The following is a 24,211-nucleotide window of genomic DNA, read 5'->3' as shown; positions in this document are numbered from 1 at the left end:
ACAAATTCACACTTTTATAAAGAAGTCAAAGCTGTGCAATGCGAACTAACAGGATAAATACAGAACAATTAAAGGAAAAGAAACAGGTCTTTCAAAGCCATGCATAACATGCAAACGAAACCATTCACAGAAAATTCCAGCATCTGGTTAAACCCATAGAGCGCTACTACTTGGTTGCTTTTAGGAGAAGGAGACGCATGGTTTTTCTTTATTTTTCTTGTTGTTGGGTACTGTACATCAAACCTGACGTGTTTTTATGACTCTATGATTCCTTTTAAATGAAACAAATGAGGGTAAAATAAACTAATAGGTGTATTATATGTTCAACTCAATGTTGCACATGCAGCCTGAAAGTGCTAGCATCCTACAAATGGAACACTGGCCGTAAAAACATTACGTTTAGCTTTATAATGAGTATCGATGCAAAATTTTCCAACAAGAGATGGTACTGGGACCAGTTTTCTTTCAAGTTAATTATGGCAACGGTAGCCAGCTGACAGCTAGTTGGATTAAAATGAGTGCATTTCAGGTAATGACCCATATGTTAAAAGATGTTTTTAAAGATTTACCGCCTCAGTAAGAACTAGCGTCTGTAGACCATGGGTGATTTAAGGAGAACTGCATGAACAGTTCATTGAAATCAGAGCTGCTCAGGTTTATTGTTTACTGTTTATTGGATGGATCCCCATTAGCTGCCGCCTTGGCGACCACTAATCTTCCCGGGGTCCACAAAGGACATAAAGGTTCTGCTCTAATGAGAAATTTTCCAGCTTCCTCCTTGAGTTATCTGGCATTAGCGTAAATCTATGTAAAGCTGGTAGAGCGCTCGTGGGACAGAGAATCCCACTGAGCTGACTGACTTCTTATTGGTTTCCACAACTCATGAAAGGGGTAAAATAATCACATGCCTTGGATCATATTCTGATGGTGACAGTCAGAAAGCAAGTTTGAACCAGCATAAGCGGAAATTAGAAGTACTTCCTCAAAACCGCACTTCAGCGCAGTACTTGAGTTCATGTACATGTTGCACTTTACACTGGATAAGTGCGACAGCGAAAAGAGAAAGGGTAATAACTTCTTGTCAGGGTCAGATGAAGGAAGGGAAGGAAGTGATGTAATTGAATCACTTCAAATTGTGTTAGCATGCAGTAGCCGGAACAGACGGAGCGCAGTCGGGTTCACTGTGAGTTAACTGAAGAAGGACAAAACGCTAACCCACTACTACGCGAGTGAGGATGGCTCGGAATTAAGAGTCTAACGTGAACGGAGAAGCCCCAACATGAGTCAGTAGTGTTATTAGTGGTATCATGCTGTGTACTGTACATGAAGGGTTTAACGTGCCAGCCACAGCGTCATTCTGGTGTAGCCTGGTGCATGCACAGCGGCCAAGGTGTTCACAACAAAAACACCACCAAAACAGAAAAGAACACTACAAAGAAACATTAAAACAGGGATTTGTAGTCCGAGTGAGAAACATAAAGTCGGAGGGCAGCCCCGGCATCAGTTGCGTCCTACTTACTTCCATATTGCTGTCTAGTGATCCTGCACTGCTGCGTCTCCCACGCTTGCCTGCCCAGGACATGTAACATGACAGATTAGACACACCTGGTTAAATGTGGAGGTGCTCTTTTGCCTATTACGGGAGGAAACTAACACGCTAAGGTGGCACGACTACCCAGCAGCAGACTCTCTATGAGGCAGAGGGAGGCGGAGAGGACTAAAGGAAAGGGTCCTGAACAAGGTCAGTCAAGGTTTCTTCAGGCGGCTACACCGCAACTGCTGGCAGGGGACCTTACCATCAGCAAAATAACTTTAATTCAGCTGCATTAATTGGATGCTCCAGCAATTTAGCATTTCACGGCGGATGAGATGAAACACTCCCAAGAGAGATTTAAAAAAAAAAAGAGGAATGACTGAAATCGAAACCCAAGATATCAACAAGTTTTAGGCCTGAGTCATGCTTTCCACAATCTAATGCAATTACCTAGTCAGTTAAAAAACTGGCTGCCTTCCCAAACCAAGTTTACTCCGAAGACTCCACCGTGACAGCATAGTGATTATTAAAACAAAGCTTAAAGGCCTCCGAACAACCGAGTAACCTTTCGTAAGACTGCACATCTACGAAATCTGCAGCGTTGTCCTTCGAATGTACAAGAAAGTCTGCCACTTCTTTGGATGGTTGCGTTTAATTCAAAAACCATCAATGACGCCGAGCAAAAAACAAACACTGCAGTTCATTCTCTGGCCTTGCTTCACTAGTCTCAGGTCACTGGATGTGTATGTGCACAACAACTCTTCGGTGTGGAGGCGACACTCTGCGAGCTGCCTGAATCAACAGCGTAACATTAATTCCTCTTACCGCTAAGACGCTCATATTGATCGCACTGACCTACATAGCGCTCCTACTCCTCCCCAACCCCCCCTCTCCTGTGGGTGCAGGATTATTAGTTGATAGCCTCTAGTAAATTACACCTGGGCCCATTAGTAAATGCACCCATCTCTATGTCCTTACTTCACCTGCCCAAAGACTCATTGCATTGGCGGGTCAGTTGCCTTGGCTACCACCCAAATTGGAGCAGCATGGGAACAGGAAGGGGGGGCTTCTTCCAAACCAGGTAACATCCAGAAGGAGCGAATAGTATCATGTCAGGATCTAGCTCTGGTAAACACTATACTCTCTCTAGCGGGGGGCTAAGACATGAGATAGCAAGTTACCCCGGCAACCCTGGACTTTACCTGCATCTGAGAGGTCACGTAGGGAGCTGCTGAGGGCCGTTCTCTTCAGGCCTTCACCGATGGCATAGCTGTCGTCGAGGCTAGCTCGGCTCAGATTGCCGTTTCCTGTGTCCTTCTTTAAACTGGAACTCTGGGACATGCTGGGCCTCACCACGCCCTTCTGTTTTTCCAGCTCAGCTGCGCACAGGACACATACGCAGAGTTAATTCAGTCTCTTTGGTAACTTAAGAATAAAATGTAGTTTCTGACACTTGTACTTACATTCTATCCGGTACTTTTCCATCTCTTGGACTTCTGCAATAGATTCTCGCAAATCGTCAGTGAACTTTTTGCGGTCCTGAGGATTGGGTGCATTGAAGTTGATGAGGACTTTGATGTCAGCTCCAGGAATGGCTGAGGTCAGACGGACTCCATTGGGATAATCTAAAGAGTGACAACACGTAAACACATGTCTGCATGAAATGTAGGAACGTTTAAGGTAGTCTGTGCCACTTAGTATTGTCTTAATACAGCAGCTGATAGAAAGGACGCTAGAGTTGTAGGGTGTAAGCACTTCATCATAGAACAACTAGTTATGTACAAATACGTTCAACACCGTCTAATGTCATCATACTTCCTGCGCTTACTTTTTATGTTGTATCTTAACCCTCTCAGTTTTCAACCTCCACCCACTCTGCTCCATCTAACCCTAACCCTAACCCTGAGTCTCATGCCCCGGGTTCCTCTACCATCATCTATCTCCCGTCCCTCATAACATCCCTTTAACCTCACATCCCTTCTAGCCCTCTCTTCCCATCCCCTTTGACCCCTCTCACATCCTGTCCACCAATAAACGTCATTGCATCAATTAAGGCAAAGAAGTTTGAACCACTATCACTACTCCACCTTTGGTGTCAGACTGTAGCAGAATGAGTGTGTTCATTCAAAAAAAAAAGAAGCTTAAACGGGTTCAGATGGTACAAACTAGGCAGTTTGTAGCAACATGCTGCAACATAAGCTGTGTTTCCATTATAGAAACGTTCTCATGGGATTTCCCCTTCTGGTTTATTTTACAGGAAGTCCCAGGGAGATTATTTAACCCATAAAAGGTCCCAGCTCAAGTCAGACTTTCTAAAGATACAGTTAGAATGAACTGCCTCATGGGCCAGTTGGAGGGAAATCTCAATCAGCAAGAGAGGGGTTGCGTTTCATAATAGGATTCAATAGTCTAATCAGTTGAATCAGAAATACTGTCCAAGCGCATACATAGTTACATAGATAAAAACTGAAAGAACACAAACAATTCAATGTCTGTCCTTGGGACCAAGGGTGCTGTTGCCTTTATAAAAAGCCTATGCTAATCCCACTTACACTGGTTCTCGAAGAGCAACACTTGCATGCCATATAGCGAGAAGGACTGTCGAAAACTGTAGGTCACAGAGTTCTTCTTCTTCTGGAAAATTTTTGTAACCTGCGACAAAAAGCAAAGCGTATTACGCTTTTTCAATGGTATGCTTATGTTTTTTCTCCGTGCGATAAAAGAGCAATGTCTGCCATACCACGAGCAGGTCATTGAAGAGGAAGATCTCTCTTTGGTGCAGGCCCAACTTTTGTGGTTTGTTGGGGTCGGGCACTTCAAAAAGTCGACAATAACAGACCAGTCTACGGTGCGGTAGGGACAGCACCTGCACAATATAGCATCATTTCTGAGTCAGTCTCTTGTTACTTCACACAGCTTTCAACATGTAATTTTACACAGTCTAACATCTGGTCCTTAAAGATTTGGAGTATGCTACAAATGTTCCCACCCAATGGTAAGATAAAGATAAGAGACAGATTTATACTTACACAGCCTAGGCCGTGGTGTAAAGAGCCGATCTGTAGATTGAGAAAAACACACAAGAAAGAATTATATGTCGAGGATATCAGTGAAGACATATAAGATACATCAAATAAAGGACATCACCAGTAATGTTCAACAAGAAGTATGGGCCAGACTAGCCCATTTTTAGTTGTGTCGACCTTAACGGCCATGACATTGTCAAGATCATTGTGGAATTACTTTTGTTTAGAGGCCATTAAACGACAGAAAGGAATGGAGCAGTTATAAATAAATGCCTTCACGACCACTTAGTGTGAAGCGGTGGCGAAGCTGGTCAGTCAGAACATTTTTATTTTTTCATTTTTTTGACGCTCGGGGCAAAAGACATATTACAGTCATTCAGCATGAAGGTCTCTGGCCCTGAAGAATTGAAGTGTCACACAGTGAAGGAAGTGAGGGCAGGGCGCTCTCACATTTCTGCCGGACATGAATGAGCCAAGCACTCATGCTCATTTTGGCTCCTGAATAGAGAGGAAAATAAAAGCAGTCACACTCTACATGCGGCAGCCCAAGGGCAATCTCAGACTTACCGGCTTTTTGCCAACAATCAGTTTTTCCACTTTCTGAACCTGGGACACGTGGTCTTCATTTGTCTTGAGCTCTCGCTTGCGAATCCTCTCATATATTCCTACCAGCATCTCTCTGGGGATGTCTTCCCCATCATCCACTCCTGTCACGGGAGAAAGAAGAAGGAGTAATGATTACCTCACAGATTTATAAGACCCCTACATTTACCTGCATACTGCTGCATCTCACAGTGAGGACAGAAATGTCCTTCATGAAACCACAGAGGACGGCGCATTTCTCTTCCTATCAATACTGTACTTTAATTACTGACACTCCAGTAGACAGAGAAATTAGTTATTTGTGCCATAAAGCCTTTTGCTAATACCCACAGAATTTGTTGAGGGCAACCACAAACTTATTTGCTTCAACAGCAAGCTTTCTTGGCCGCGACTTACAAAAAAACAAATATGTTATTGACACAGCAATTAATCAAGGCAAGGTGCATGCACAAACCTTAACTTGAGGTGTACAGAGCAACAAAGTAATCCCTGAGGGATGCACTGCTTTTTGACAGCAAACTGGCTGTGGTGCAGAAAAGGACAGAAAAAGTACCTCGAAGGTTCTTGACAAAGTCCTCCAGCTTCATCTTCCTCTCGGGCTTGACGTTGGGACTGTACATGTCAGTGTTGAGGAGGATGATGGCAAAAGCCAGGATGAAGATGGTGTCGGGGTTCCTGAACTGTCGCACCACGCCCGGGTTGCAGATGCAGTAGCGTTGGCTGCCAGGACGACATCAGACAGTAAGTAAAACTGAAAAGCTCAAAGTTAAGTTATTCCACCATCAGCTGTTTCACCGCCTTCATCCCTTCCGTTGTGCCCCTTCTCATCCATCCACTTCAACCTTTCTCATCCACCCCCTTCAACAGTTTTCATCCAAATCTTCCCATCCACCCCTTCAACCCCTCTTGTCCCTCCATCCATTCCCCTCACATCCTATTGACGAATATGCCTTTTTTTTGCATCAATTAGACTTAGACTTAGACTTTATTTTGCATCAATTAAGGTGTTTGTTTCCAGGACAAACCCATCGCTTTGGCCCATTTGCAAAATCAGCACTCACTCTGGAATCTGTGCACTAGCCAGAACCTCTTCTCTTAATAACAGCAGAGTGACCCAGCAGGCTAGCAGGTAGGCTAACTAAGACTATAAATGACTTTTAAGTGTCATTGTGGGCTATAATATCGAAGTAGTTTGTAATCAAGACCCTGAACATGATAAGAAAAAACAAAACAAAGAGAAAGCATCAATTTGAAGACTTCCCTTCAATGCAAAATAAGCCAGTAAACTTCCCTATTAGCAATTAGTCCCACTTCTGGGCAGGGGTGTCAGCGTGGTTCCCGACATTACCACTGAACACTACTATCTGCTCTGTAGTCAACAGTTAAACAATGCTTTACAGCCTCTCATAACAATGACCCAGTACCAATAGAGTTTGTCAATAGAGCCTGCAGCTGTCAAACAGGCTATTGTGAGTCACCATGAAGTCAGCTTGTAATCATATCTGGCCTGGGCTGCAGGCGTCCGACAGATGATCAGTTATCGCTGTCTACACGGCGTAAAAGTGACTCCGGTGTTTACCGAGGCCGAAATGTCCTTGCTCAGTGCTGATCGAAGCAAATTCTCTGTGGGCATGAAAGCACCTTTCTACCGGAGGTTAGGGAAAGTAAATGAGGCAGAAAGCACATCCATCAGTGATCCCGGGTTTTCCTCAACTTTTACAACAATTTTTCTATAAATTTGTTTTCCCACTGATGCAGTCGAATAAAGTCTGGACCTGAAATGGCTTTGTACTTCACCTTTGTTCGAGAGGATAATGGTGAAGTGGCTCAACGGCAACTTGTGCTGTCGACTGATTGTACCTACGTTGGTGGTAAATGCTACACACGGCAACAAACCCCTTCATGACCATCCTGTCGCATGGTCTGAGCAAAACCATAATTCTATCCCTTCTGTTGGTGAAGAAGCAACATAACTTGCATTCTCTAAGCGATTTCCCAAGTTTCTTACCTGTAGGCCTCTATGAGCCGCTCAACCTTCTGGGCTTCTCCCTGGACTCTGATGTGCGCCTGAAATTTCCTGAGTGCCTCGTCCAGCTCCATAGCTGAGAAGTCCATCTCATCCACCACACAGCTGGTGAAAAACACAAAGCAGCATTAAGTTTTAGGCTAAATTCAACATGGCATACACCAATTTTTAATTACGTTTGAATCAATCAGGGCTGGACGAAGCTCAACATCACCTGCATTCGAAATAAGTAACTGAGGCTAAAAAAACAAGCCAAAAGAGGCTAAAAGGCCATTGTCCATTGAAAGTTCTCTCTGTTTTCTTTGTACTTTTACTTTATTAGAAAGACATGAACATTTTTTTTATTCTCCATCGACAAGAGAGAGGGCTGTGTTTCATCTCTCCAGAGCCTGTGATACCTTGTATGTCAGGATTTATAGATTTTCTCAAGGAGCCCTTTAGATATGCCTGTCAAACTGACACTGGCGGGCCTTCGCTGGCCTTATCCTCCTCTGAATCTCAATGGACTCTGTGTGATAGCGATAAGCCCATCCAGTCAAACGGATTAAATATATGGGGAATTTCAATGATGCAAATGCTCAGTACTGGAAAAAAAACATAAAAGGTATTTATGACTTCCTTTATTTGCTAAAAAGCACTGAACTACTGTATCTTTATATTTATCTGAGCATCACAGCAATTTCCTGAGCGGACTCTATTTCTGTTTTTTTTTTTTTTTTTTTTTTTTTTCCCGGATGTAACTTGAGTCATTATGTTGTTCTCAGAATCTCCAAAGCTTGTGTGAATGTGGGTAGATTGCAAACTGCCAACCCTATTTGCAACTAAATGTGTATTTATGTCCCTGGGAGTAAATTAAAATTCTGTGCACTGGCATAGATGGCGAGTTAAATCAAAAGCCTGGAATGATGCTGCTGCACACACACACACACACACACACACACACACACAAATGCGCCACAGAATATACAGATACGAAGGGCTGCAAACTCACTCGAGGACATCCCGGTTGAACTGCTTCTGTCTGTTACCCAGGAACTCGCCAATCATCTGCCTACTCAAGCCTTTCCTCTGCAGCAGGAAGTGGGCCACACCCACCGGAGTGTCTGGAACAAAGTTTCGCTCTATCAGATACTGGATGCCTTTCTCTGGTTTCCTAGAGACATGGCGAAATTGAAAGAGAGAGAGAGAGAGAGAAAGATGGGGGAGGGATATGGAGAGAGACAAAAATGGAAAGCGTGAGGACACGGTCCAAATCTGTGATTATAACACTGCACTCCTGCTACTGATCAAATGTGTGTCGGATGAGGAAGAGGATTTAGGGATGCAGAGAGGGAAGGACAGGGTGAGGGCTGAGCCCAGAGAGGAGGGGAAAGACTTCTCTCTGCAGCGTTGCTCGCAAATGATTAACAGAAACTTAATGGCCTGCTCTGAGAGAAACCAAATCCACAATCATCTATGATTAAATGAAATCACGCAGGCCGAGATGAACTGCTCAGCATGAAGCAGAGCAGAATGAGTCCGGGGCTCGTTTGCAACTTAAGTAGAACAGTCACGTTTCAATCAACATATTGCTGCATATTTATTATATACTGGAGATTTGTGTTGGGTCCTTGAACTAGAAACGTTCTCTAAATCATTAGTTGTGAACTGCATCTAATTTACATAACCTCCGGTATCAATCTTCAGGCGTGCAATTTGTGATCGTGAAAGTTCGAGGACTAAAAGTCCTAACGGTGCATCAGATGACTCTCGTGTAGTGGACTGTACGTACTTGTTGAAGAGGTTTAGGCCTATGCGGTAGTGCCTCTTGCGAATGATGTCGTTGCTGAAGGCAGGCGAGTCCCAGCTGTTGCGGGTCTCTTTGTGGTACGTCTGCTTGCTGAGCGTCTGCTCCCTCAGGCTGTCCCTGGACGAGGACTCGGAGCTGCAGTTGATGGTGTCATTGGAGTTGGATGTGCTGTTGATGCTGTCGTTGTCGCCATCGGAGAAATCCGACTCTGACTTGCTCTGCCGGTTCGCCGTACCGTTGATGGCCAGGTGCGCCTCCAGCTGTCGGTGCCGATGGCGAGGGGCGTCCTCTTCCCTGGGAGGTCCCCGAGGTGGCAGGCCGTGGCTGATGTGTTTGGGGCTGCTCTGCTGGTTGCGGTCGTAGGCGTTCTGCCTCTTCAAAGAGCTGCGGTCGGAGCGATCGCTCAGGTCCACGGAGCTGTCGCTGGGAGGCTCTATGGTCAGCAACGGTAGATGGTCGACTCGCAAGCGCTGCTCTTGGCATTCTAGGGAAGGCGTGCTGCGGCAGCTGGTGTCCGTGTCCCCCTTTTCGTCCTTGTGAACCAGGGACCAGTAGTCCTGGGAGGAGTTGAGGGAACGCTGGCGCAGGTTGGACTCTGTGCTGGAGGGTCTGTCTACGGACTGAGACAGCGTCAGAGGCGGCGACAGCTCCTCTTCGTCGATGTAAAGGGTGACGTCGCTGTAAGATGCCGTCATCTCGTCCAGTTTGCGGTGCTCCGAGGCGCCGTGGGAGGGTTTCACCTGGCAACTCACCTCCCTGTCCATGTCCTGGTGACCTCTCCCCGTCTCTGACTGACTGTCTTCGCCGTGTAAGCTGCGGCAGTTCAGAGCGTCATCTATGGACTCGGCTAGAGATTTGACCTGCCTGGAAAAGGCATCCTCTAGTTCCGTGATGGCGTCTGTGAAGTCGCTCTGCGTCGTGGGGGTCTTGGCCTGCACCCCCAACTCCCCACCGTGCTCCGACTGTACCAGCGCACCGATTTTGGTGCCATCGTCTGTTAGCGAGACCTGCTTTCCCTCGAAGTAGGAGCTGTGGACTTTTTCAGGTCCTTCGAAGGAAAACTGCATTCTCATATTGGACAGGACAATCCGTCTGGACATACGATTCTCAGACATAGAACTTCTCAGACGCTCAAAGTTCTTGTTCATTTGGTACTGGCGGAAGGCTGTCTGGATGGTGCGGGCAGCATGCCGGGTTATGAAACGCCCCCCATATTTACGCTCTAGCATCTCCACCTGGAGGAGGAAAGAGTAGGGAAAGGTGGGGTGAATTTCCAAAAGACATACTGCAAATAACAACACTGGGTACCTATGGCAATACAGCAGTGATGTATGATGGAAGATGAAATGGTATTTCTTCTAGACCTATTTTAATATCAAGTGTACCTCCTTAAAAGGTTGCAGGAAACTGAGTTAGGTAGCTAATTCCTGAACTTTGTGGAAACAGTAGTTTGTCATGTGCAGTCTTGTGATAAAGAAGCCGTAACATAACCTAAGAAAACGCTCACGCTTAACACATGTGATGAGAAAAGTCAGGTGTATATGTCCTCCTGCATGCTGCTGTAAGCTAAAAATGACTGAAGTGAATTGCACTTGCCCTTTCTGGCACTTTTGCACACTGACCTGAATTTCCACCTTTAAAGTCACGGTGTGAAATGACACTAATCAGGTTTATGCACGACGTGAGGCCTGTGGAGGCACTTTAAGTTGCCACATAGAGCATGACAGAGAGATTCACTGCCAGGCTACAACTGTTATTGCTTTACAATGGGCTCCTGGGTTCTACCCGCGCGGTCGCAAATGTGTGGCCCCGAGGCCGGACTGGACCACTGTTATTTCAGGAAATTGAGCCTAATGGCAGGTGGTCGAAAGCGGTGGTTTTAATGTCCTTCAGAAGATGTGAGGATATAATGATGAGGATGTAAATGTGTTAGACTGTTTTCAGGAGGTCTATTACAATGGCAGTTTAATATAATATCAAATAAGTAAGTAAAGGTTGATCAGTAATAATATTATATATAACAGTGGCATCAGGTTCCAGTTCACTTGGGGAGATTGTGGATTTAGCTGTTTTATAGCAGGTTCCCATTGTTTCCTGTTGCTCTGTCTGGGTGGATCTGATAGATTGACTGATAGATAGTTGGGATCAAAGTCTAATTACTCCTAGGTGTGTCTATTATTGTCCATTGTTAGTACCATTTGTTGTTTTTTTTTGACATGTGACAACCTCTTCTCAGTAGCTCCTAAAAGCAAGATAACAGGGAAACGTGATGCAATATACAGTATCTCGACAATGTGGGTGTGTTGTTTTAAGTCCAACTACTACTTTGGCTAGCTTAGACACGGCTTAGACAAATTTAGGCAAAGCAGTTGATGTTTTCATGAACATTTATCCATAAGATTCAAGAACTAATCACAAATGTTTCGTGTAAGACTGGAGACATGATTGGCCCAGCAGATTTTCATCCTGACGTTTCTTTACTGTACGACACACTGCGACAAAGCAACCGAACAACAAACTTACTGCGCAGTAAATGGATATCTGCTTCTACTCGTGGTGCCTTTGTCTTATACGAACAAGATGTCTCATCAGGGAACCCATAGTGAATTCATACCAAGGAGATGGTTTGCATTTACATCTCATCAGCACATTTCTCCAAAGTGCTGATGTCGTGTAAATCAAACACTGTCCATTTGCATCTCGGTTTCCCCGATCTGGATAACACCTCTAGCATTTAGCTAAATAATACTGGATTTTGTGAAGCTGTTTCTTTGTCTGTGTCTGTGCAGCTCTGTCATGTGTGGTACGGAAAAGATTAAGAGGACTGAACGATCATTTTACAGAATACTGCTCTCTACTTAAAGCTGAGCAAACAAGTGAATGCAACCAGACTGCGCAACGGCAAACACGGTTCAAAAATAGCCACTGTGTTACGCACTCAGCAGATACAGAGGATGCATTAATTTGTAGTTTGAACAGTTTTTTGCTCTTGTTTTGGACCCCACCCATCTCTCTCTCTTTAGCCGCTGACTGATCCACTCTGTTCTCCAGCTAGCTGCTGTTTGCTTATTCTTTGGCATGATTCATTATCAGAGGTTTGCAGTGAGATAAGGTGCCCTGCTGCTGCCAAAAGTACTGGACAACCAAAACATTAAAGCCCTCAGTGTCATAGAGGGGGACTACAAAGTTGTGCGATAACTCTTCTGAGTTTACCATTAAATAAGAAACTAAAAACACAGAGAGTTGGAGGCATAAAGTTTCCTTTTGGCGTTCTATATCAGGACATATAGAAAATGTATTCGGAAAATATTTCTGTTCCTATTGTTTAAAGCCTTGTGTCCCGGCGCTCTCACCTGCTTGTCCTGTAGGTCGGACGAGAGCTCATAGCTCTCTGACAGCGAGCGGGAGCGCTTGATGGCCTCCTCCTCTGCCTGCTTGCGGAGGATGGACTGGGAGTGCTGGAGCTTCGGCCGGCGGGGTCGCAGGTGGCCCGGCAGCAAGATGTGCCCGTAGAGCTGGCTGTCCAGGTGGTCGGGCCCAAGCCCGCCACAGTGGGTCACTGGGACGCAACTGTAGCCGCCGCTGGGGTCCAAAGAGGCGCCCACCTCGCTGCCTGGAGCATCACCTTCCACACTGCAGTACAAAACACACACACACAGAGCACACTGACTTAGTCTGCTGAGTCATTTTCCTGAGAGCGCACACTGCCCTGTGTGTCAGCAACAAGGAACACGTGACAGATGGAAAATGTGAACTTTGGTACTGCTGGCAGGGTATAAATACGAGTGAGAGAATTTATAGCAGCAGTCTGCCTGTTACACATATTCCCTTTACAGTGCAGAAACCACCCCGGGGCCATCCGAAACAACAGCCACATCTCGACTGGAGAAAATGAAAAGCCTATAAATAAATTATGAGTTATAAAGAGCCACAAAAGGCTCAACAAATACTAGAAATCAGTACAATGTAATCAGCAGCGCAACCTTTCAGCAAAAGCGACACAGTGTCAGGAACGACTGAAGCGTACCTTTGTTGTTAAGATGTAAATATTTGTCTGCACTCGGCAGCACAGTCGCCGGCCCGGACAGCTGACTGGATAAAGCGGCAGCGTTGAGCAACGACTGGCTGCAAGCAGCTAAATGTCAACCACAGATCTGTTCACTTCCTCCGCCTCGCTTACCCTGTTGAGAGATTGCTGGGAGGCCAGAAAAAAAAACTAAACTGTATGCTTTGGTAGTGGCTACAAAAAAATCAAATGTGTTTTACTAGAAAAAAAAGGCAGCACCCTGATCTGGCTGCTTTTTGAACTGAATGAGTGAAACAACGAACTGTCCCTCTTCACTGACAGAAGATTTGATTTTAAGAACTTAAGCCTCTTTTTTTGTGCAGAGGCAGGACTGGGTGCCAATAAGCAGATTAGATTCATATTATACTGCATACAGGCATTTCAATTAAACTCTTTAAGGTCTATAAACTAGAAGCCAGCTCAGCGGAGAAGAACTGCTGACGTGAGAACAAGGATGGCATCTGAATACGTCCTAAATCAAGATGCACTGCCCACACAAGACGCACACTTCATTTCTAGGTCAGTAAATCTTGAATTGAGCTCCCCAAGTTACTTCTTATTACACAAATCATTAAGTATGGGTGTAATATGAAAGGACAGAGTCACGCAAGACTTACATCAAGGTGCCTGGACTATAAATTCTTAGTACACTGAAAAAAGTCGATCTAAGAATATGCAATTTTAACATAATAACGGTAAAAAACTAAGTTTATGTTTTGATTTGTCCACATTTGTTCAATCACAAGTCATTTTGATTTGTTTAACGAGCTATATGCAAGTGGCTCAACAAATCTTGTAGACACATAATTTATTTGTTGTATTTACTCTGCTAAACTGTGCCACGATGCAGCTCTGCAAAAAAAGAAATTGGAAAACGTGGGAGACTGGAGACTTCAAGGTAAGAATTAAGTTAATGTTTGTGATATAGTTGGTTAATTACTGTAGTCCTTCAGGTTTTATATTGCTGTGGAAATGAATAAGTAAAATAAGTGGAGACTCTTAATGTAATTTGGAATTAACAATAGCAAGTGGCTTCAAAAGACTTGTTATGTGAAACTACTGTTAGCAAGTTGTTTTAAAATGCTTGATTTATTTAATTTTTAAGCTAACGTTTGCAAATGACTAATTTAAAGCAAGCAAAGATGTGTTTTTTTTTGTCCTCTACGTAACGTTAGCTTACGGAGCTAACACCGGTTAGCCGTTAGCAAACGCCGGTTAGCCGTTAGCTAACACCGTTAGCTAGGGGTTTTAGCTGTAAGTCGGTTATGCATTGGTAAACATACAGTGCTCCATCTACTTGATAAAAGTAAGACAACTTTTGGCATCATTTCAGATCAAACAAGAGCAGTCTTTGTTGGTACAACATTAATTCTGTAAGTGAAGTCAATTTACTTTTGCAGATGATGTCAGTTTACTTTTACAAGTTGACTTTACTCACAAAAGTGAGTTGAAAAACTTACTTTTGCCAGGAGTGAGCTGATAATACTATATTATTTGTGTGGTTGTGGAGACAAAAGTTGAAAATCAACAGCCAGATTTCCTCCGCTTCATTTCCTCCATTCCACTTTCAAACAACCTCTTTTTCTTTATAAGATCAATATCGTTTCATTTTGTTTTTCATCAGCGTGATGGATGAAGCGGCAAGCAACAGAAAAGGACGTTCATCTAGAGACCATCTATCACTGCGTAACCCCGTCAAATATCCAAACCTCTGTGGGGGAATGTGTCAGAGTCAGATAATAAAGGCTTAAATAAAAGCTTCAACAGGAAAGAGATTTGACGGCAGAGGTTCATAGCAGCAAAGTATGAGTCTGTCATCGTCCTGTACCAACAACATACCAGAATGTGCCATTTAAATCAATTTATATTTAATCTGTACCATTCATGCAAGAAAAAATAATCAACAGGACACGAAAAGAGAGATTTTGTGACTTTTCTCTAATCCAATCTCTCCCCATATATAGATATATACATATTCCACCGGGTTTTATGCACACAATTTGTGCATGAAAAACTGATTAGCGGCTGCGCTGAGGGGATGTTCAAAAATGATTAAAAGCAAAGTGCAAAACACTGCAAATAACCGACAGCATCCTGCACATTCATGGCAGAGACAATACAAAAATAGACAAGCTGTAACCAAAGCTCTGTAGTGGTTCAATGGCACTTGACTGGAATAGTACCACCAGCTGTCATGTTTGTATGACACTCGGCATCCATTCTTTTATTCTCAGAAATTGGATTCAGCTTTGGATGGTAACCTTGCAATTCTCGAACCAGGAAGTGATTACAGTATCAACACCTGGATGCTGTGAAATATCTGTAATTCCTCTCCTTAACTGAGTAGATATGAAGTAGAAAAGAAAAGACCACAAAGTCCTACGGTGTTACTTTGAAATACTCGACTTCTGTTGCCTTACAGTCAAGTTACAGTGAAGTAGCCTGGACATCGTCTGTCATGGGATAACATCTCTCATTACAGAAAATCTTTCTCGTTCCAGACTGGACGCTTTGGAGCTCAACGTAAAAACCCCCTTCCGCATCTCCGTTCACCTCCCCGTGGATCCTCAACACGTTTTAATTTTAAAGGGAACTAATCTAATCAGACAGAGAGAGTCCTTTAATTAGACAGAAGGGTGGGCCGTAATACTTCTGCTCCGGCAGCGGATGTTTAATTGGAAATATCCATTTGATTAGATGGAAGAAGAGCTTAGTACGCTTGAAATGTGGCTCTCAGCTCAAAGCAATAGTAGGAGAAGGGCTCCAGGAATTGAGACTGAAAGCATGATATCACTTGAGGCTTTTTACGTCATCGGTTAGCCAGTTATTAAAGTTAGTAAACAGGAGGCTTTGCACTGCAAAAAGGACACTTAAAAAAAAAAGATGAAAAAAACAACTTTATATTTTCAATATTTATGAATGTACTCTAATACCGCACAATAACACAGAGAGAGATGACACTGGTCAGAAACGCCAAGTGGGGAAAGTTCTTCAATCTGCAGCAAGTATTTATTCAGCCTCGTTTAAAGTTTATTCCCTTCTAAAAACCATGTTTTAAAGCAGTGGAAAAATTCACAAAAAGGTCACAGGAGCTGAAGTCCAGAATTTTTACTAGACATTGACACAGACGTCACTCTGAAGCCACTCGGGCGTCACCAGGAGGAAAGACAACGCAATAAACGACTGTAATGAAATATGTTCAGAATATCAGAAGAAAATGTGCTTATCATTCATTCTCTCACATCAACACAAAACTAGAACATACACAGATCAGTCATAACATTATGACCACCTTCCTAATATTGTGTAGGTCTCCCTTGTTGCTCCTAAACAGTTGTGACTCATCAGAGAATGAACATGTGTCTGCTGACGGTGTCCTGTGGTGTCTGGTGTCTGAGGTCCTGTGGGTTGAGGGGAGAGGCCTCTTTTTGTGACTCATCCCAAAGATACTTGATCCGTTTGGGATCTAGTGAATTTGGAGGCCAGGTCAAGGTTGTTTCCTAAACCGTTTTTGTGTGTATCAGTGGTCATAATGTTGTGGTGATCGGTGTATGCCATAAACCAAAGTTGGAGGTAAGAGTTCTTCTTTTTGGAGTACATAATACCGTACTGTTATCTATAGATCTGTATGCAAACTTTAGACCGGTAGCCTATAGATGAATATCATCTGGTTACTGTGTAGTGAACACACATTGCAACTACTTACTAAGAGGAACTTTACTACCTGCACGCAGACTGCTTTTGTGTTCTGGAAGAAAATCCCTCTTATTGAGTTTTGTGTGTAAGCTGCTCCCACTCAATACTAACCAGCGTAGCAATCTTGGTTCTTATCAGAATATGAGTCCGCTAACAGTCCATTGGGATTTCATTATGCGGTGTGCTTCAACCGATATGGAGAAGAAAAAAAAAAAAAAAACACAATAGGAGCGGTGAAGTGTGCGGCATTATGCGACTCTTGACAAAAGCCTTAATCCCTGTTAATTGTTCGTGCTTTAAAGTTGTTCCACTGTCAATATCTTTTGCAACAGACACTAAACAGCTCGCTCCTCCGACGGCAGCTACACTCCTCTGTCCATCACGTCATAAAGACCACACAAATTATCTGATGGGCCCTGAAGATCTTTGCCAGACCAACTTTCAGGAACAAAAAATGGCTTTCAGTTGAAAAATATCTGAATATTTTGCATCATATATCATTATCTGTAACTGCTTCTCTTCTGGAGGGACTGGAGCCTGTACCAGCTGTTGTTGGGCACCTTTGAACCAAAGGAACATGTCTTTGGATGGTGGGAGGAAGCTGAAGAAAACCCAAGCAGCTACAGGGAGGACATGCAAACTCCACACTTTCTATATTTTTGCAAAAAAAAGTCTGGAAAGTGTTCTGAGGACAACCAGGCTTCAACTGGACCATTATATGGAAGACTTTCTCCTTCATTTGCTGTGTACTCTCACATCAGACATCAAATAATAATGTGCATACCGTGACTCTTTCCATCTGGGCATGTCCGAGTAAAGCCGCAAAGAACACATAAAAGTTACCCGAAGTCGAATAACACACTTTAACAGATTTACAAACCCGGAAAGTTACATGAAAAGTCGTTTCTTCGCGGTCGGCAGCCGCCACCACCACTGGGGAATCCAGGCATTTCAAACGAGGAACGTTCCTACACATCCCACAACAATACGCCATAGCATCCGCCTCTCAGATAGAACTTCTCCATCCTGAAAACATCCACTTCTTCTTCTTCAGATCCAGGCTTTCCATTTATTTTAAAGCTGCAGCCTCCCAGTCCAGATAAAGATCGCTTAGGTTATGTCACCAGTCAGTTTCCCAGACTTGACAAAGCCCCTTGCGCAGCCCCATCGAGACACCGCACAGCTATTTTTCACAGTTTCAAATATTAATCTTGTCCTTGGAGTTAGAGGCTTCCTTCGAGCTGCCTCTAAAAGTATTCCAGAGATTACAGGCACTGTACCCTATTTTTTATGCTGAGCACCTCGTCCTCTCGTTTCATTACAGTCACCTTTCCAATTAAAAAAGAAGTGCCGCGATGTCCTATGACAGTGCATAAATTGCCGGCTGATACAATTTTAATTGTGTGTTTATAGCAGGGCCCGCGGTGACGGACGGCAGGGGGCAAGTGACGTGAGGACAGCTCCGGCGTCCTCCCTGCGCTGCTGAGTGTCTTCTTCAAACCGGAGCCTCCTCTCACTGTGTCACTCTGCAGCCATGAATTAATTACTCCAACCTGCCACTCACACGCAGCCGGCGTCTTCTCCGGGTTCGCTTTTGTTTCACCGTGAAGCCAAACACTTATTTTTTTTATTTTATTTTTTACAAGTGAGTAACTCTCGAACTGAAGTTGCGAGTTTTAGGAGGGTTCTAAGTGAAGAACATTAAAATGTCACTCAGAGGAATTCACTTGCCTGGTGCTCAGCGGGAAAATCAACAGCTCAGACGAACCGTGCTCCCTCCTTTAGAAGCTGCAGCTTGGCACGAAATCCACCGCATTAAAGGCAAACCATCCAATGAGCACTAACAGCAGTTTTGTTGGACATTAATAAATGCTTTCTCAATTGAGCCTGGCAGTCGTCCCTGAATGAATGGCCAACCGTGAGGAAAATGCACAACCTCTGCTGCGAACACTGCCCTCGGAGCCGAATCGCAAACTTTGAACAAGATAAACAACTGTTATAAATAAGTATCGACTCCTACAAGCGGCGCGCAACTTACCAGCTGTCTGACTCCAGCTCCAGTAAGGACTGGGTCCTATCAGAGGCGCACTGCAGACACCACATGTTGCCCACTAAGCTCCTACACCGGCCTCCACAATCCCCCCGGTCACTCCATCCCTGGGCTAAATGCAGAGTTCTGAAGCCTGACAGGGAAACGCTCCCCTCTCCTTGGACGCCCCTTCCAGCTCTGGCCCTTCTTCGGGGACTTGCGAGGAGGGGCGTTCGCAGGAAGAGGGAGGGAATTCCTCCAGAGGAAACTGGGTCGAGTGGCAGCGGGAGCGCTGGTGTCCCACGGATCTGGAGGGTCTCAAACAGGAAGGAGCAACAAACCGAGTAGTAGAAATGGGAAAGGGAGGAACAGCGTTCTGGTGGTGGTGGTGGTGACGAGACCTTATTAATAGCGTGAGAGATGGCGGCAAAGGATGAGGCCATGATGCACCGTTATTTTTTTAAACGTTTTTGGAGCTGGGGAGGTTGAGCTTCAGCACTACTTCCCTCAGATGTCAGCCATCAGCTTCACGTGGAAGACATACGTCTTCAGCGTCTGACGATCGCCACTTTGCGACCGCTGATCAAAGGCCTCCCGAGATGGAGCGCAATGCAGCGAAACGATACGATCACCGCGTCCTAGCAGGCGCCGCGGAACGAGTAACAGCTGCCGGGGGCCAGCTGGCCCGCCGAGCCGTCCTTTTAAACAAACATTCATGCGGCGCATGTGACTCAAATCTCCCATCTCGGCGCTGATGTTTTGGGTGATTCCCCCCCTCACGCCGCCGCTCCTAGTCGCACTCCAAAGCCATGCGGGGCCTCTCTATTTCCGTCAAATGACATCATTACCAAAACAATGGGCGTGTATCAAGTGGAAGAAAGATTTTATCGAACCGAGACGGCCTCGCGGAGTAAAAGCAACAGGACGGGTGATAGGGCTCTTCTGTACCTCTCTGGTGACGCATATACATGCAAGCTTCAAGAAAACAAACTCTCAATGACTCTGTGAAAAGTAATCATACTTACAGTATAGAACAGGTACAACCGAAGAGGGAGTCAGAGCCGTAAAAAGGAGCAAAATGTCTCCCACATGGTGGAGGTTCAAGTAAAGTGCAGCACAGAGATAAACTGAGAATTTAGAGTTCATTACGGCTAATTGTAAAGCGAGTTAAGATCGTCTCTCGGAGGACGAACGCGAAACGATCCGGGCTCTGGACATTCTGTAAAGTGTACACAACGCTAGCCATGTTTCTCTGTGAGAGCCTCCACAACAGAGACAGATTAAAACATTCAGTCAAGCCCCGTCCGATACTAGAAGAGCTCCTCGCTTCCCTGAAGCAGCAGCAGCAGCAGCGGTTCACACTCACTACATCTGTTCGAATGCAGAGATAGTCGGGGACGGCCGCCTTTGATCAGACCTTGGGTTATTTTTGCCCCCTGTCGTCTCTATCTTGACAGTGATTAGCCAGACATTACAGTAGCTAGACGAGACGGGATGTATTTTGGTCTTAAATTGCGCCGGGGGGAAAAGGACTCGTCGGCGAGGGATATAAAATGCTTCGCGGAGAAAACAAAAAGAAAAAACACAGCCTAATAAACAATGAACCTCACATCTCGGCGGGACCATGATTGTAAGGTGAGGGCACCACTGCAAAACATTTTCACCGCAGTGACTAGAAATCAAATGGGCTGTGACTGAAAAATCAATCTAGATTACTCGCTGATTGATGCACCAGCACAATTGGGGTTGAATTCGTGCCTGCTCACAAATCGTGTGAAGAAAGAAATAAGCATTTCTAGTGTTTATAGTTGACTCTTTCAAATATTCTGATTTATAATAGGCAATAACATGGCACAGTATCTTTACTTTGCCAGGAAGCCAAGATAAGAGTTATTGTTGTAAGTTAAGGTGGTAATATATTAAGGAGGGTAGAGGCAGCGGTGTAGTGGTGCCTGTAGAAATACATTTATATCCCTAGTATTTTATAGCATAGAATAAAAGCAGAAAGAATTCTTTGGAGTAGCCGGTATTAATGGAATATTGTCACTTAACTTCTGCTACTTGACTTGAGGCAGCAGACTAAGAAGAGGGGCCTACTTTTCAACGACACCAGCCCATAGATAACTGAGTGAGGCAACTACTGTACATACAGTAATTATTCCTTTATCCCTAATTCATGTTACCAGTTTCAATCAGATTAGCACACAGTCAATGTTAAGTCCACACTTCCAAGACAAAAAAACACATGATTACTGAATTTAACCTAATAAGATCACCATTTTGGTCCATTTTATTCACATGAAGTGGGGGCATTACCTGGTCTCATCTGCCTCTTTAGATTTGCTTCTTGTCTTAACCCTAATATTGTCATGCTTGAACCTGACTAACCCTGATCAGCTCGGCGTAGCACAATACGAGGAGTGTCTAGCTGGTTTAATAGATGGGTGCGGACTTACAGGGTGTTATATGCTGTAAATGTTCCTTTCATCAGTTTATCTGACTGTTCTCTATGAAAGCCAAATATAACATTATATTCGTGCCACAATTTTTCCACGTCTTTAAACTGTCTCGTTCTGCAGTTTTTATTATTTAATTTGGCTTTTTACCAATTTCCTTGTCAACAACATTTTTTTTTCCTAGCGGAAAGTTATGTAACAACTATTTAACCAAGACTTTATTATTCACAATCTAATTAATTCTATGAGGAACCTTATTACTTTGTGCAATCAATTCCAACATTTTTTTAACCATTATTTACTCAGTTGTTTCAACTTTCATTGCTTTCATTGTACAGTAAGGTTACGGTTAATCTAATACAGTACGCTGCTTAGCTGACGAGGTCAACCTTGAAACCTTATTAAATCGTAACCGGTATTCAAAGTTGTTTTAATTCTTCCCCATATTTCTAACCAATTTTCACGTTTGTTTAGCTTTGTTGAAGAGTTGCCTAACTACTACTAGTTAGTTACTGCTTTTCAAGAACTCAAAGACACTTAAACACAAGATAAAAACAGAAGAACACACTGAATAAAATGTAAAATAAAACAAGTATGAAAGCAGCTTTAATGAACAGTGTAGGTCTTCAACAGGGGGTCTGCGACCCCTAGGGGCTCTGCAGAGGTACTGCAGGGGGGGTTGTAAAATCTTTGGTTGATTAGATATTTTTTATATATTTTTTTTTTAATTATACTTTTTTACAATTTTAAATTTCTTTAAATACACATTAACATGAATCCAACACGTTTCAGTAAAGGAATCAGTTCCAAACCAGTTGCCCGGTTGCTTGAGATTCTCTTTCTCTTGTAGCGCCACAAGCAGCTGTAAAAATGCTCGGGCACAGGTGCCGCTCGCTGGGAATCGGTGATAGAGGAGAATGAGAATTCTTCAGCATCAATCCTTATTACTCACTGGGCTGCGTGTGACACGAGAGCTGCCAAATGTCATTCCAGTACAGCGGGTTTAATGAGATGAAATAATATTCAGCGACTGCTAACTGTGCAGCTTGTTTTTCATCCCACACCACTTTGCATCAGGTTCCCCCTGTGACCCCCTTTTTCGAGCTACGTGAACGGAATCACAACACTCGAAGGCGCCAGACTGGTCCGTACGTGACGGGAATCACAAAAATATATTATGTAATATTACGTGAGACACTTGACATATCGGTGTGCGCATTTGAGTTAAACACTGTCTTCACTTGATTACAAATGACATTTATTATCTATCCATCTGACTTGAGAAAAACCCACCAAGGTATTTTCTAATCAGCTTGTCCTTACGGGGTACATGTCCAGTTTCGAGTAGGTGCTTTCGAAGTGAGTTTGTCGAGAGACACTGCGGCTCTATTATGGTCTTGTGTTACAGACACACCTGTCGCCCTCTGTCTAGACTCCTGTCGTCCTTGTATTAATCCCTGCATCAGCTCCAGTTCCTCAGCGGTCTGGGCAGAGGTGTCACTACTCTGATCTAACTATAACCTCCGGTCACTATCACTCAAGGCCCACCTCACTTCGTCACCGAGGTCGACGACACGCCGCCCCCCCGCCTGCCCCCCCGCCGCGGTGATACCTTTCTGCACGGAGCTAGTTCTCATTCAGCAGCGGCAAAAATAGAGTCGTGACAGACATTGCATTTTCTGCTTGGCTAGGTAAGTAAATTGAGCAGTCTGCGTAAGTGGGGGTAGCTGGAGACAAATGTGTCTGCTCGTCCACCTCCCCAGACGCTACGGTCTGCGGCTGGAAATGACAGCGTCGCTGATCAGAAACGCGGAGGGAGACAATTTCACCGCGAGCTCAGATAAATACGCAGTCACCTGGCACCAAATCATCAAAACATTCACAACTTCCAGCTCCACAGAGCTGACGACTGAAAGGCTGAGGAGCTGGTCTGGGGTCACTCCTTTGGGAACTGAAGACCACATCCCCACGTCTCTTCCCAAGGTCAGATGATGGAATTAAGGTCCGTTTCTTTTACATGCTTCCTTACGCACTTTGACAGACCATAAACTGGCACCAGATTTAACCGTGGCGTCCTCGCGGTGTGAAGGATGCAAACGATTTGTCGCTTAATGTGATTCAGGCAGTAATAATAGCTCCGGGGCTGGTGTTTGCTGCGGCCTGAAATATGCGATTATACTTGACCTGATTCTTATTATAATCCACTTCACTTTAATTACTAGCCAGAACTAAATGGACCCAAACAGGTAACCAATTTATGCAACAATTTAGCACCGTTTTCTAACAACTTGGAGCGAAGCATTTCACAAGGTGCCAGCGCACTGGAAAAAGTCAATCTAAGAATGTGTACTTTGAACACAATTACGCCTGTGATTGCACACATCTGTTCAAAATACAAGTCATTTTGACTTTTTCCATTAAGTGGCTCAACAACTCTACTCATGAAGACACACAATTTGCTTGATGGAATGAATTCTGGGTAAATCCCACCAACCAACCAGCTCCGCAAAAGAAGAAATTGGAAAAAGTGGGAGACTGGACTTTAAGGTGAGAATTATGTAAATGTTAGTGATATAGTTGGTTAATTACTGCAGTTATTCAGGTTTTTTATCATTCTAGAAATGAAAAACGAAAATAACTGGAGACCCTTGATGTAATTTGGGAATTAACAATAACAAGCAGCTTCCAAAACCTTTTTATGTGAAACTAATGTTCTCAAGTTGTTTTAAAACACTTGATTTAAATTTACTTTCGAGCTAATGCTTCAAATTTAAAGTAAAGCAGAGATGTATTTTTTTTCCCTCTACATAACTTTAGCTTATTAAACTTACAGAATTAATGTTGTACTAACGAAGACTACTCTTGTTTGACACTTTTTTTTTAAGTAGATGGAGCACCGTATTTTTTTCAGTGCACATTTATATTTATCTCCTTCGCCTCGGGTCCTATTTTCACCGGGGAATCATAAAGTTCTTTGTGACATAAA

At 44.0% G+C, this 24,211-nt stretch overlaps 1 protein-coding gene across 7 annotated transcripts in view; it reads right to left on the bottom strand.

Moving 5' to 3' along the window:
- The window catches only part of iqsec1b (IQ motif and Sec7 domain ArfGEF 1b), a 178,648-nt gene that overhangs the window by 6,085 nt on the left and 148,352 nt on the right, over window positions 1–24,211 (bottom strand). For 5 of the 7 annotated variants that reach the window (XM_047582022.1, XM_047582027.1, XM_047582025.1 and 2 more), the window contains 12 exons: window positions 12,332–12,611; window positions 8,961–10,213; window positions 8,181–8,342; window positions 7,172–7,294; window positions 5,717–5,883; window positions 5,128–5,267; window positions 4,564–4,593; window positions 4,275–4,400; window positions 4,087–4,186; window positions 2,998–3,159; window positions 2,737–2,913; window positions 1,520–1,569 (listed from right to left, as the gene is read on the bottom strand). In XM_047582022.1, the coding sequence (XP_047437978.1) occupies window positions 1,520–1,569; window positions 2,737–2,913; window positions 2,998–3,159; window positions 4,087–4,186; window positions 4,275–4,400; window positions 4,564–4,593; window positions 5,128–5,267; window positions 5,717–5,883; window positions 7,172–7,294; window positions 8,181–8,342; window positions 8,961–10,213; window positions 12,332–12,611 (2,770 nt within the window). Of the gene's footprint in view, window positions 1–1,519; window positions 1,570–2,736; window positions 2,914–2,997; window positions 3,160–4,086; window positions 4,187–4,274; window positions 4,401–4,563; window positions 4,594–5,127; window positions 5,268–5,716; window positions 5,884–7,171; window positions 7,295–8,180; window positions 8,343–8,960; window positions 10,214–12,331; window positions 12,612–18,778; window positions 18,948–24,211 lie in introns of those variants that run through there. The other 2 variants (XM_047582024.1, XM_047582028.1) reach the window with 2 other exon arrangements.

Source organism: Mugil cephalus, chromosome 4, assembly GCF_022458985.1.
Source record: "Mugil cephalus isolate CIBA_MC_2020 chromosome 4, CIBA_Mcephalus_1.1, whole genome shotgun sequence".
NCBI classification, from domain to species: Eukaryota; Metazoa; Chordata; class Actinopteri; order Mugiliformes; family Mugilidae; genus Mugil; species Mugil cephalus.
The sequence above is the reverse complement of the archived record's forward strand: the minus strand, read 5'-3'. Positions and strand labels throughout refer to the sequence as shown.